This window comes from Meleagris gallopavo, chromosome 11 (genome assembly GCF_000146605.3).
Source record: "Meleagris gallopavo isolate NT-WF06-2002-E0010 breed Aviagen turkey brand Nicholas breeding stock chromosome 11, Turkey_5.1, whole genome shotgun sequence".
NCBI lineage: Eukaryota > Metazoa > Chordata > Aves > Galliformes > Phasianidae > Meleagris > Meleagris gallopavo.
This window is the reverse complement of record NC_015021.2, coordinates 20,895,403-20,908,780: the sequence shown is the minus strand read 5'-3', so window position 1 is coordinate 20,908,780 and position 13,378 is coordinate 20,895,403. Positions and strand designations below refer to the sequence as shown.

Here is a 13,378-nt window from a genome sequence, read left to right as displayed (position 1 = left end):
AAAAAAAAAAAAAACCACAAGTCACTTAAATTACTGTAATAATTAAACGAGACTAATTTGCTGTAATTACTTCTTCCAAGACAAATAGTAAGTGTTCTGGTACCTTTTATCTCTCTGTAATGCATTACCAAACATTTTCAGTTTGGTTTACCCTGCTTCAACAATGCTCTGAGACATCCAGCTCAAATTTGGCATGTAAAGAAAGTGTATGTCATGCACAGAGCTTCTCAAGGATGAGTGCTCAGTGTTTTGCTGACTCAGCTCCCTGCTTCAGGACTGAACCAAACCTGTATTCCTGAAAAGCAATTCCTCATGTTACCAAGCCTTTGTTAGACCTCAAAGTGGTTACTGGATTCACTATTGAAGGTTCTGGCTTTTACATCTTTGCAAAAGCCTCAGTACAAAGAACAGCCTTGAGCTAAAATGCAGGAACTTCCTCTGTCTAACTAATGGAGAAGTGAAATTATATTGTTAGGTAACAATCTGCTGTTTGCTTTTACATTACAGCCTTTGAGGGTTTTTGGATGCAAGAAGTCTTCCTGTTTAGATGGTGTAATATTAAGGTAAACTATTATTACTATATATATTCAGTGTCACTTTGGTTAGCACCAAAGAATAAATTGGGTACAGAGATTTTTTTCTTCTTTTTTTTTTTTTAAAGTAATTTTATGCAAGTTCCAAGTGTGAGAATGTGAATATTTATGTAATTTATGTAGCCATCTCTGTTAACAATATCTCTCAAACAGAAGAAAGTAAATGTTCCACTACATTTCAGTTCACACTTGATACACAGAATCAAGCCATACTGCTATTCAAGTTATTTTCAGTAAGGAATATAATAGTGCCTTTCTTAAATTAACATTCTTAGAAACTCTATTCATTCTCCATCAGTGGACATGCAGTGTAAGGCTGGAACAACATCAGTGCTAGAAATAAAACAGGCTGTCCTAGCACTACCTAGAAAAAAAAAAAGTTTTATATTTTAATTACAGCAATTAAGTGAGACAATCATTAGTAATTAGAGTTAACAAGAGCTGATGCAAATGTTCAGACCTATTATTCCTTCTGCCTTGTAAGGGAAGAACACAGTGATGCCTTGGGATTGAGTGCTCCCATTCGCAATGCACTGTCCCAGGACAGCCCTGGTGGTCTTGTAACAGAAACCTCTGCTGGAAAGGCAATGGGGTGTGAGTGAATGCAGTGGGACAGGATAACTCTTGGTGGTGAGTAATTGCTATGTAAAAACGGTACCATGATCAGTTTATTTAATAATACAGGTAAGCAGATAAGCTTGCTCAATATAAAATTCATATGGATGGAATCCTTGGGACTGACAAACTGCTTTGTGGTGAGGAATAAGTTTCTTTAATATCAGACTTGGGGTAAACTGTCTTTAAAAAGTACCTTGAAAACTGCATCTGCTTAGGTTCGGTGATTTTAAAGCCTCCACGCTCAAAATGAAGCCACGGCCTGCCCGTGCTGAGACAGTGACTGATGCACTGCAGGTGTGGACATAACTTGAGTTAAATTTTTCTAACTGGCTCCAATAGCAGAATGCCTTTACAGAGCAAAACTATGGAAGCATGGCCTCAGCTCAGAGCTGTGCAGACGCAACTTGCCTTCTCCTGCACATCCTTTCCAGCTGCTCAGGTTTCTCCCATGCTTCTTACCAATTAACAGGAAGAAACATAGCATTGGTGCTGAAACTTTAAACACTGAAGTCCACCTTGAACTCAAGTGAAGAATCAAAGCTATTTGGATGAAAAGAAAGATTTCTCAGGCATAGTAAACTCATGAAAATTTGGGGGTATAAGAATGAAGTCACCCATTACTCACTTGCAACATCTTTTGGAAATAGCAAGAAAGTGTGTAAATCTCACTTACTCAAGGGTAGGTCTTGTTTGAGCCCATCCATAAAGGCAGTGTACATCATAGTGTCTAACCGGGGTACCATCTGGGAGGTACTGCTGACCTTCCATGCATGGACTTTCAAAAGTTATGCCTTCTGACCGGGATCCCAAATCTAACAGAAAGGGAACAACAATACTTGCCTTTTAATAAGGAACTCAGTAATAAATTGAGTTACTTTTTGTTAGTTCTCATGATCTCTCTGTTTACTCTCTTTTAGACATCTATACTGACGTCTCTTGCTTCTTACAAAAGAGCATGTCCATTTTCAAGAAATGGAATATCTCCAATCTTTCTGCATAGGCATTGGGGTCTGTAAGTGCGTTAATAGCTGGAAAGGCACAAAAGGTAAGATATACCCTAAATTCCAAAATATTGCAAATCTTTGTAAATCTGCCCCATCAGGCATGTACACAGAAATCTGGGGGTGGTGCTGCTGGTGAAGGCTTACATCTGAATACTAACTTGCTGACAATTCCTGAGGAATTATTTATGATGTTGATGACAACAGTAAGCAGCAAGCGTATTCTAATAAAACATTAGAAAATCATTCCTGATTTGTACCATCTCACATCAGCACTTAAGAATTTAAAGCTAAGAATTTAAATTATTGTCATGCATAGATAAATGCTAGCTGAGCATTTCAAGTATTTTACTGTATGAATAAAAGCTAATTAAAGGAGACAGAGATATTTTTTGAAATTTTAATTAATTGCATTATTCATCTGGGGAAACTGCAGAAGGGAAGTACATTCTCCACTATGCCTCTAGCAAAACACCTAGATAGAAAACAGGTATCAAAATCCGCATGCAGGCAAATAGTTAAAAATAACTTCAGGTTTTAAAAGTGCCGTGTAGCTACTGCTATCAGCTGAAACAGACGGGATTTAAGTGCCCTCTTATTCTTGGAAGAGAAAGGACACTAAGTTAGTGGTGTGGTTGTGGTTTAATATACCTAACTTCAGACGTTTACACTGCATGTAGCACATAAGAGGTTTCATATTAGTCAGAATGTCCTAAAACTGTTTTAAGGAATGGTCAGACTTACGAGGCATATAAGGTGGGTTATTTAGGATCTCGTCTCTACAGCCACCAAATGCAGCATTCATAAAAGTTGCCGGTTCATTCATGTCCTAAAAAAATGTAGAGCAAATCTTGATTGCATTTGCTTCCATCATATAAAACACACTAAATTCTAAACTACAACAAGCAGAACTGTGGGTGCCCTTGGGAACCTTGCAGCTGCAATCTCAATCTGCATCTCCACACTTGCTTGACACATATTCACACCAGGCACAGCGCAGGGCAGGGAGCAGCAAAGCGTAAGAAGAAAAGCCAGTCTGAGTTTGGTTGCATCCGTTCAGTGTCACAGCAAAAGAAAGAAGTCATGACTGAAGCAGTGCAAATGTACAGCCCAGAGCTAAACTGGTGCCTTCAGCTGGGAGCTCAGGTTCTGCCTTGTACTCTCCTTCGTGCCTGTCCAGCCTAGTTCTTTGTTTTATTTAATGGCAACTCAGCATTTAGGCACCTTCCGAACTTGAACACATGCTGTGAAAAGTGCTGATGTCTGGTAGTGTCTAACAGAGAAAAAAATCCAGAAGTAAAATGTATTTCTCCACTTACAATCCACAGGCCGTCGAACTTGATACTTTTTGAGGGATCAGTGGGATTGTTGTAGAACTCCGCAATTTCTCTCTTCCACCACTCTACTGTGGAATTGCGGAGGAAGTCTGGGAAAGCTGCATGTGCTCCATAGAGCTGTAAAAATAGTAGGAAAATAGAAAAAATACAGAAGTGAAAGCATCCCACTGTCGGGCTGCCAAAACTTTTGTTGAAACACAAAATAATCACTTGTTTTCCTTTTTGTCTCTAACAGAGAGCTAGCCACTTTCTGCATCTTATTCCAGACAAGATATTATTCACTACTCTACTGCCATTTTTCTTTAATACTGTACTTTACTTCTCCCTCTATGTTTGAGTCAATAGCCAAACTGTACCAATATTTACCTCTATTTGGGTTTGCTCAGGGAGTGACTCATTGACTTGAACATTGGGAAGAAACGGCCAGACCTACAGGACAAAGGATATTTTGAAACAATCAGAACACCCAGCATATAAACTGAACACCAGCAACAGAGAGGGAAAACCGTTCTTCACTGCTACATCTATGAATAACAATGCCAACTGAAAACAATTCAACTTACAATATGTGTTCAATGCATCATCTACATTCAAGCATGAATGTAGTGAGCAATTTTATGGTTCTATGATTAGCAGACTGCCTATAGATAGCAATGAATTTGAGGCTGGCATAGTGCTCATTGAATGCAATATATCTTTGCTGTCATACACTTTTTAAGATCAGTACCCTGGAATATATGATGTCATTGCTGTTTGGCCGCTTCATGAAGACATCATTCTGCACACCTCTTGAGAAGGTAGGATAATCAGTTTCATTTCCAGAGATGGCTGGATCCTGAAATTGAATGCAATACCCTTTTAACTGGTGATAAAACAGGATTAGAAATGCTATTAAATACATTGTGCATTAATAATTTGCAATTGAAAGCCAATATTCAAAACTAACCAGTATAATGATAAATCTCATTCCTTCTCCTCTTATTTTGTTAACTAGATCCGGTAACCCACTAAAGCGTGGGCTAAGAGTGAAATCCAGTTGCCGTTCCATATGGTCAATATCTACATATTGGACATCCTGCAATTTAAAAAAAAGAAAGAAAGAAATTTCAATTTCAAAATATATATTTATAGATCATCTGCCAAAGAGTCACTTTCAGCTTAAACTGTCTGGACAGAGTAATGCTGGACACAGGTACAGCCTAGAAGATGAGATGCTGAAGAGCAGCTCAGCAGAAAGAGATCTACCATGGCAATGGGATAGAGGTGTTTTTTGTTTTGCTTTTTGTTTTTGAAGGGTCTTAATACTCTGAAGCCAAGAGTGAAGCCATGAGCTCAAATGTTAAATGCAACCAGCTTACATAGGGAATTTGAGTTGCCTTCATCTCCTCCACCAACTGGGCGACTTCTGAATCATTACTGTATCCATAGCGGCACAATTGGAATCCCAAGGACCAGTAGGGTGGCATCACTGGTCGTCCAATTAGCTGAAAATGAGAGAATATTTGTGGTGCATAGGTGAAAACCAACCAACCAAGGAGAGCAAATTGGCAATGGGTAAGAATCCTACTTCAGTGTACTCCTGAACAACAAGTTCTGGTGTTGGGCCCAAAACCATGTAGAAGTCGAGAATTCCTCCAATGGTGCGGTATGTCAGGGCAGGGGTTGGCTGAAGAGTCACGTCTGGAAATGGGGAAAGTGAAATGAGAAAAGGATGCCTAGATTGACACCTACTACAAAGCACTGAACGTAAAAATAAAACGCGCTGAGAAAATAAAGTGAGGGTTTTCTTACCCATCGCATTGCTGTTAAGCAAGAGAACTCCATGGGCGTTGCTGTCTTCTTCGAGAGCCATGTAAAAGGGCTGATAACCATAGGAATTCAAATGGTCCTGCAGAACGAAAATAAAATGTTGTCTACAGTGGAAATAGCGTAAATAATGACCTATTTACCTCTATGAATAAATTCAATAAAAGATGAGACATACAACTGCCAAACCTACAACAAATAAACTTCAAAAGTATATACTAATAACCTACATGCCCACAAAACACACCTACTTTCAGCTTGACCTTTGGAGCCAGTCTTGTAAGAGTAATCAAGTAGATAGGAAATCTTTAAAATTTGCTAATAAGAAAGAGCTTCTCCAAAACAGAATTTGCCTATTTCCCTCCACCCCCTCAATAGTAGCAGGTATCTATGTGATCAGGAGATGCTAGTGATATTCTCCTGCTGTTCCAGTATATTTTGATATTCTGAAATCTACACCAGAAGTTGTTGCTTCAATAAACCACCACAGGTCATTCTCTGAAAAACGCAAGCATTGTATATGCATAGACATAAGGTTTCTGATATACCTCCCCAAGTACTCATTGAATCGCTAAGTAGTGTGAATCTCTGATTCATACCTAACTTTCAGGGTAGTTCACTGAGAAGCACAAAAAAAGGAGCAATAGCCTGTGGTTTATAAGCCACTGGTTATCACCTGGCATATAACTCAGAGTTTGAGTGCCACTCGATTTCTTTTGCTGGTCAAAAACAAAACATAGGCTTAGAGAAAACTATTGTCATTGAGAAGCCATTCAAATCATAAGCTTCAGTAAATATGATCGTAGTTAATAAGCATCTAGAACCAGCAGACATTTTCTGGACTCTCAAGTACTGCTCAACAATTTTTTGCATTAGATTCATTCCCACTTACAGCAGGAGATTGATCCCTTGTGAACATTCCAAAGGTTCTCCAGTTTGTGTCGCGTCGATACGGGGTATGCTCATTTTCTCCAAATCCATATATGTACTGGGATGGCAAACGGGTAGAAATCTGAATGAACATGTCGCTGAACGTGAAGGTAGGCAGCTGTGAATCCCAGCTGAAATAGAAGTTAAAGCATATTTATCAATGGGGGCATTATCCAAATGTCTCTTGAACACTGACAGCCCTGGGGCACCAACCGTCTCACTAGGAAGCCTGTTCTAGTGTTTGACTATGTTCATAGTATAGTAAGCTGCTCCTCTCAAATTTATGAATTGCCACTTTACCAAAATCCACCTGCTAAAGTTGCTAAGACATTATCTTTTTTTCCTGCTTTCCTACACTGTTTCCAAGACCCAACTAAATGACCAGCTGTGAACACTTAAGGAAAAATCTAAGAACGTGAAGGATATCATGCCTGCTAGAGACTTGGGAGCTACCCATTAAGAGGTCCTTGTAGATGTCTACGTTCTGCATTTTCCCCTTTTCCACAGGACTTTCAACAAGTGAAAGGGGAAAAAAGCTCAGATAACTGTGAGAATAAGGGTATTGCTCAGGATACATTCTCTATCCTTCCTCTAGTCAGTGTTCTCACATGGTGCAACTGTAAAGCCATCTCTGATTAAGCTGTACCAGGCATTTAACAGTATCTTTTATGGAAAGGATACCAAAACTTGTTTTGAGATATTCAAAAAAAAATAACACACAATATGAAGCTTTGGCTTGGAAAAAGTTGGGGAAAAAAATGAAAAGGAAAAAAAAGGGGGGGGTAGGGGGGCGGCTATAACTTACACAACTGTCCCTGTGCTTTTGCGTCGAACCTGTATGCCAAATGGTTTTTTCTGAACTGAAACATCATAGAGTCGTTCCTCAGCTGTACTTGTTGGGGAGGCTGGAAGATTTAATTGTACAGGAACCTCGTATCGTGCATTCTGGTAATCATAAATCTAGGGGGGAAAACAAAACAAAACAAAACAAAACAAAAAAAAAAACAAGCAAATCATGTCAAGAAAATGTTTGAAAACTTATCTATTGTTCAGAAACTAGGATCAGTTAAAATGAAATAAATTGTTGAATATTTTTGCCAAGAAGAATATTTTCTCCAATATGTATCTTTTCTCCAATTCTATCACAGTACTTGGGTTGGGAAATAACTTTTAAAGATGTAAATATGAATCAGGAATGACTTGTTTAATTATTCAGGTATGTGAATTCAAAGTATGTACCTATATTTCATAAATATTTTACATTTTTTAAAATACAGACACATGCATGTGTGTTAAATACCTTTCTGATTAATCTTGTATTCAACTTCTAGATATATTTGTTGTTGAGTTCTCTATTTTAAGTTTTCCAAATCCTTCAAGCTGATATGGATTAGTTCTTGATACCTGACTCCCCGTGCATCTTATCATTCATCTCAGTCTTATCAAATGCACAGTAATAAACGATGGTCTAACCAATAGCGTATTAAAATTATAAAATACAGGTGGATTAATTAATGGAAAAATAAACATTACAATAATCATAATGCTTACAGAACAATTTCCTTGTACACTAAGAAAATATCTTTAGCTCCAGTGTTTTTAAGCGATGTTACATATATACACGAGCAATATATCTTTGATTCGTATAACTTCGTATACAAAGTTGTGTACGAAAACTGAAAATTTACACTAACAAAACTATTTTAAAAAACAAGATATTACAAAGTACAGTTTTTCAATAACGTTACCTTAAATTGCAGCATGCTGTTGGTGTGATATTTAACCTCCAAGCGTAGCGTACCAATTGGTGCAGTGTAATTGTCAGTAGCTCTGGTACTGGTACTGTTTAAGATCAGGTTGGCTGCCAAACCTGATGAGGAGTATTCTACTTCTTCAACTGAATAAGCGTTGTCAGAGACGAAATAGCAGGATGGACTACTCGGGTCTGATGGTGCCTCCTGTAAATGGAAATAGATTGCAAAGTAGAGAGCTATGCTGGGAAGCTTTATTTTATGCTACTAGCATGAAATCCAAAGCTTCCATTTTATCTGATGGCTGTCACATGTTGAAAGTTGGGACACACTTAAGGCAATTAGTGAACAAAACAACAAAAAAAAAACAACTATGCAGAACCCAGAAATCTCTATACTAAAATTCAGTTATATACAATTTGGTCAAGACTGTGCCAGAAACAATTGGCACACTGTTTCTGTGGAAATCAACAAGTGCCACAATGAAGACAGATTTAAATTCCCTTTATCTGTCATCTTCAATTCAATCCCACAATACAGCTGAGTTTTTGTTTGCTGAACTCCACAGAACTTTCTTTCTAATCCTGTTCTCCTTCATCTGCCTTCAGGAATATACACCAAAACTCATGAGATATTCAAGGCAGACCCAGACTAGACCTTTCAATTAGCTTGAATGTGTTTTTATTCATAAGATTTACCCCTAAAATACCCACTGAGAATTACATCTTATTTATCTAAGATCTCCTAAGAACAAGATCAGAATTATACAGTTTCCTGCTATAATTCAACTTAAACTAGTTTATTCTAAGATTAGATGAGCTGATGTAGGTTAATACATTAGTCTTCCTTCTAACTTTGCATACCATCTGTCCTGCCTACTTACTCAAACTGAACTATGCCAGCTCCTTACACCTGAGCCGCTAATGAACATTAATTCATTTGTTGTCATCAAAATTAAAGCATCTTTCAATTTAAGCCAATATTTAAGATGCATTCAGTCCATAACAGGACCAGAGTTTGTTTCTACATGAAAAGACATGCCCAAAGATCGAAGATCACACCAAATCTTCTTAATAGTGCAACAAATTCAGTGAAGTCCATTCAGTATTTTGAATGCTGCTGTCTCAGGAGTAGCTAATAGAGATTTTTTTGTTCATATCTAGGAGATATATCCAGGTATTATCAGTTGGATGTGCAGCTAATCAATAGAGAGAGGAACAATTCAATTTGCATGTGAGATGATTTCCAATGGATTTGGGAATTACTCCTCAAGCAGCAATCCAAAGGAGTTAGTTTGAGTTAAATTGTGCTTCTGTGACTATGAAAGTGGGGGATAAGCCTTTAAGGCTGAGGTACCTTTGAATCACAAGAGGCAGTTGAAGACACTGATCTACTTTATTCTATTTTTCTCAGTTCTAATTATTATTTCTTACTACCTTGCAAAGAATACCATATTTGTCCTCAGTTTCTGGAAGAACACACTGTTGTCAACTGTCTTAGTTTCAGTGAAGTAAATAAAATCTGCTAGTACAGGTCAGCTGATGGCTGTGTGCCCCCACGTGAATTAAGTCTGACCAATCTGCCTGGCTACTTCTTCCTCTATACCCAATGTAGAAGGAAAACTACGATTCTGGAAATGTTCCAGTCACATCAGTTTAGAAAAATAATTGTTGCTTACATCCCAGACACAGCCAAGTTGTTCACATTTTTCTCGTGTTGGATCTATGCCGGGATAACAATCAAACCTTTCGTTGATACTCTGTTGTTGAATCCATTCTATCGTGTAGGATCTTCCCAGTTCAAGCTGAAGCCCTGTTAAATGAGCAACCTACAAATAATAAACAATTATCTAATAAGTCCCACACCGCATCACTGTATGGAAGCACACAGGAATAAAGGCACAAAGCACAAGTGGTCAGAAGAAGTTAAACATTTTGATTTTGCGTCAGTAACTGAGATGATCAGGTGCTTGTAATTAAAGAGATTGTATAATGCACATTCATAACAGGTTCAAAGCAACCTCTGCGCTATCTTTAGTGTGGGAAAGCATTTCCTTCAATACTTCCCTTTAGCAGCAGCATATTGTATATTTAATGCAATTGCACTTCCTTTGCAATATATAAAACCAAGATGAGATGATTTCAAAGAATCACATTTGCCTGTTACTAACTTACCTTCTCTGTAGGATAGTAGGTGATATTAGGTGAAGAAATTTGCCCTCCAGTGTTCAGGGAGACAGAAACCTCCGTTATTTCCTGGAGTACTCCCAGGATTTTGATTTCTTCAAATTTTAAGTTGTTTGGATCAACATAACTGCCACTTACAACATTCATTTGTAGACGTCTCTGAAAAATAAGGTTATCATTTCACTGGCAATGTTTCTCATATAGTGGACAGCACAGAGCAGAAAACGAATCACAAAGCAGATGCTGTGGGTTCAAACATGATGTAAGCCTTCCACCACTCCCTCTGTGGAGGCACTTTTTCAGTATAGGTACGACAAGTTTTGACAGTTTAACAATGTCTTCAGACTAACAAACACTACGCCCACCGTCTTTCTGGCACTATAAAGATTCTGATGCTTTATAGTTCTCTCACTCAATAAACATCGCAGCTGATTTTATGATGTGAAAAGAGAGTTCTTTAGATACTACAATTAATTAAGAGAAGACAAATAAAAGACTTTCATCCCACTTAAATGACAGCATCTTGAAAATGACTCCTCTTGACAGTATTAAACACTTTGCTCCTCAGTAAATAGTGAAGGAGAATAAGGAGGAAGAAAAGAATGCCCTTTCATTATACACTTGATAAAACCTGAGGATAAGATCATTTAAAAGAGAATACTTACATTGGAAACTGTAAACTCGTAGTAAATGTAGTTGTTACTCTCAATTGTTCCTATAAGGTAAAGAAAGAAGTTAAACTTGCAGTACAGAAAGGAACAAATAAAAACTAGGACTATGTCATCAAGCAACTATTCATCATAATCATTATGGCATTCTGCTCTGAGCAGATTGTGTGCAAACTACTGGTGGTCTCAACTCTTATTTTGTATTCTTCTTAAAGACCATGCTCAGAGCTTAAGATTATCTGAACCTTTATTTTAACCCTTGCTGTAGAGGACTTAGCATTTCTAAAAGGAAGCAATTAAACCATTCACTACTTGGACACACGGAAGATTATTTGCCACTGAAACAGTGTTTTTGGACTTTAAAATACCTGTACTATTTCCTCTTATTTTCCCATTTAGATCACACGACTTTTTCCCAAGGAGACATAACAAGACCTGTAACTGATCTTGCCAAGGTCTTCTGGTCTTTTATTTATCTATATTTGTCTGGAGGAGTGAAATTTGTAGACAGGCCGAACTTTCTAGCTGAGGCCCAGCAAAGCTAAGAAGAGTGATTATTCACAGAACTTCTTCTATAACCTTAAAATTTGGTATCCTGGCCAGCAATCTGCTTTCTGCAGAAATGAAGGAATGTAAACTAGACGTAAATTAACATGGATTAAGGCTAAATATAGTCCAAAGTGACATGACGTGCTTTGCTCTCTCCATATGTTTTCACTTTGCAGGTAAAAAGCAAGCTTATGAGACAGGTTAAGTAATCACTGTAATTTCCATCAGACATTTATATTTTACTCTTACCATCTTGTCTTTGAACATTAGAAAGTTCTTCTAAACAATTTTTTTTTTGTAAGGCCAGGAATTTTCCAAAATTTTCAAAAACATTATTTTCCTAAAATGTAAACTATTTTTCATTTTTTTCTTATGTTCTCCTAGATCCTCTTGAAAGTAGATATATATTTCAAAGCTAAACCTTCTAAATAATCAAAATAAGCGATTCATAAAGCAAATGATTATACAAAAAGAAGACATACAAAAATTGACGGCACCTGTCATTATGTTTTTTTCCTTACAATACAGGAAAATTATTTTGTTGCAAACAAACTGTAAACTACCACTCTAAAAAAACCCAGCATCCTGTAAGTCTGGGCCAGGAAATAAAATCACTACATGTTTTATTGTTTTGCTACTCAGCAGAAGTGAGTACAATAATAGCAGAGTTATTTTAGGTCTTGACAAAGCAGTACATACAGCTGTCATGTCAGCAGCCACCCAAGGCCTTCAGTACTTATCGCTGCTGTAATCAGCCAAACCACTGCTCTATTTCTTCAAAGCATCCCAAACTTTTACAAAATCTTTAAAAAGTAGAGGCTTCCAAGTTTTTCGTTCTGTGAGATGTGATTGATAGAGTTAAAATAACAGAAGGGAGCCCTACAGATCGAATGCATAAAATCTTCCAAGTTATTCTCTTTCCAATGAATTTTTTCATATTGCCATCACAATTCCTCTGGAGCATCAGTATCTTCCTTTGGGCAGCTCTCCTCCTGTCAGACTGCACAAAATGCTCCACCAGCATCTCCTGCAGCACCGGGGTGAAGAAACCCTTCAAACTGGAGATTTGTGTGCTAGGATTTCTGATGTACATATCCTAGTAGAAACTATCTGACCAGCCTTTGACAGAGGTCAACAGAGGCATGCTGCTTTTTGGCCTTGCCCATCAGCTGCCTGTCCCAACCACCCCTAAGGTGAAACCCATTTCATCTGCTGAACACTTACAGATCTCCCTGAAAATGTGCATGCATATTTAGATATGTTGATCTGACAGCTAACTAGAGCCTCATGTCTTCAAAAAATAAAATAAAACAAAAATCATGGGTTGAATTAAGTTACAACCATAAAAGGTATGCTGTAAATTTTTGCAGAGAACAGAACTGGCAAAGTATTATAAATCCCAGCTCGTCACAAGAGGTGTGGCTGACAGCCTTTGACATAATGGTAGTGACTTTCCCACGTGGATACAAGTTCTCTGCCTGCTTCAGCAGAGGCAAGGCTGGCAACATGACAAGTATGGCCTATACATGCCTACTCGTGTGCTCGTGCACCAGATGGCACAGCAAATTTTAGCTTCAGTACGGTACCTTTGAGTTAACAAAATTGCTACTGTTTTCACAAGCAGTTTAAATAATTCCAGAGAGTTAATAGAAGTGCTGCTTTTTCATTTTCTGCCTATTCTTAGTGTCTGACACTAATTATATGCATTCTTGCACCCGTTGAAATTAATTTGGAACTAGACCAGAATATATATCAATCTTGACACTATGGTTTAACAGTCAGCATGCTAATGTGCTAAAGCTGTATATATTTGAACTATATCAAGTCTATAATAAAATCTAAAAAAAAGAAAAAGGAAAAAGAAAAGATTGAGTAGGAGTTACTGGTTCACTAAAATAGAAAACTAAATAGCATACATAAGAAGCAACTATTAATATTT

General features: G+C 37.6%; 1 protein-coding gene across 1 annotated transcript in view; it reads right to left on the bottom strand.

Annotated features, from left to right (window-relative positions):
• The window catches only part of SI (sucrase-isomaltase), a 46,272-nt gene that overhangs the window by 9,953 nt on the left and 22,941 nt on the right, over positions 1–13,378 (bottom strand). Inside the window, exons 23-37 of the mRNA XM_031555006.1 lie at positions 10,888–10,937; positions 10,211–10,381; positions 9,715–9,864; positions 8,034–8,243; positions 7,091–7,245; positions 6,248–6,416; positions 5,341–5,437; positions 5,117–5,229; positions 4,908–5,033; positions 4,496–4,624; positions 4,277–4,384; positions 3,916–3,978; positions 3,532–3,666; positions 2,957–3,041; positions 1,885–2,023 (exon numbers count right to left, since the gene is read on the bottom strand). Of these exons, the coding sequence (XP_031410866.1) occupies positions 1,885–2,023; positions 2,957–3,041; positions 3,532–3,666; positions 3,916–3,978; positions 4,277–4,384; positions 4,496–4,624; positions 4,908–5,033; positions 5,117–5,229; positions 5,341–5,437; positions 6,248–6,416; positions 7,091–7,245; positions 8,034–8,243; positions 9,715–9,864; positions 10,211–10,381; positions 10,888–10,937 (1,900 nt within the window). The remainder of the gene's footprint in view (positions 1–1,884; positions 2,024–2,956; positions 3,042–3,531; positions 3,667–3,915; positions 3,979–4,276; positions 4,385–4,495; positions 4,625–4,907; positions 5,034–5,116; positions 5,230–5,340; positions 5,438–6,247; positions 6,417–7,090; positions 7,246–8,033; positions 8,244–9,714; positions 9,865–10,210; positions 10,382–10,887; positions 10,938–13,378) is intronic.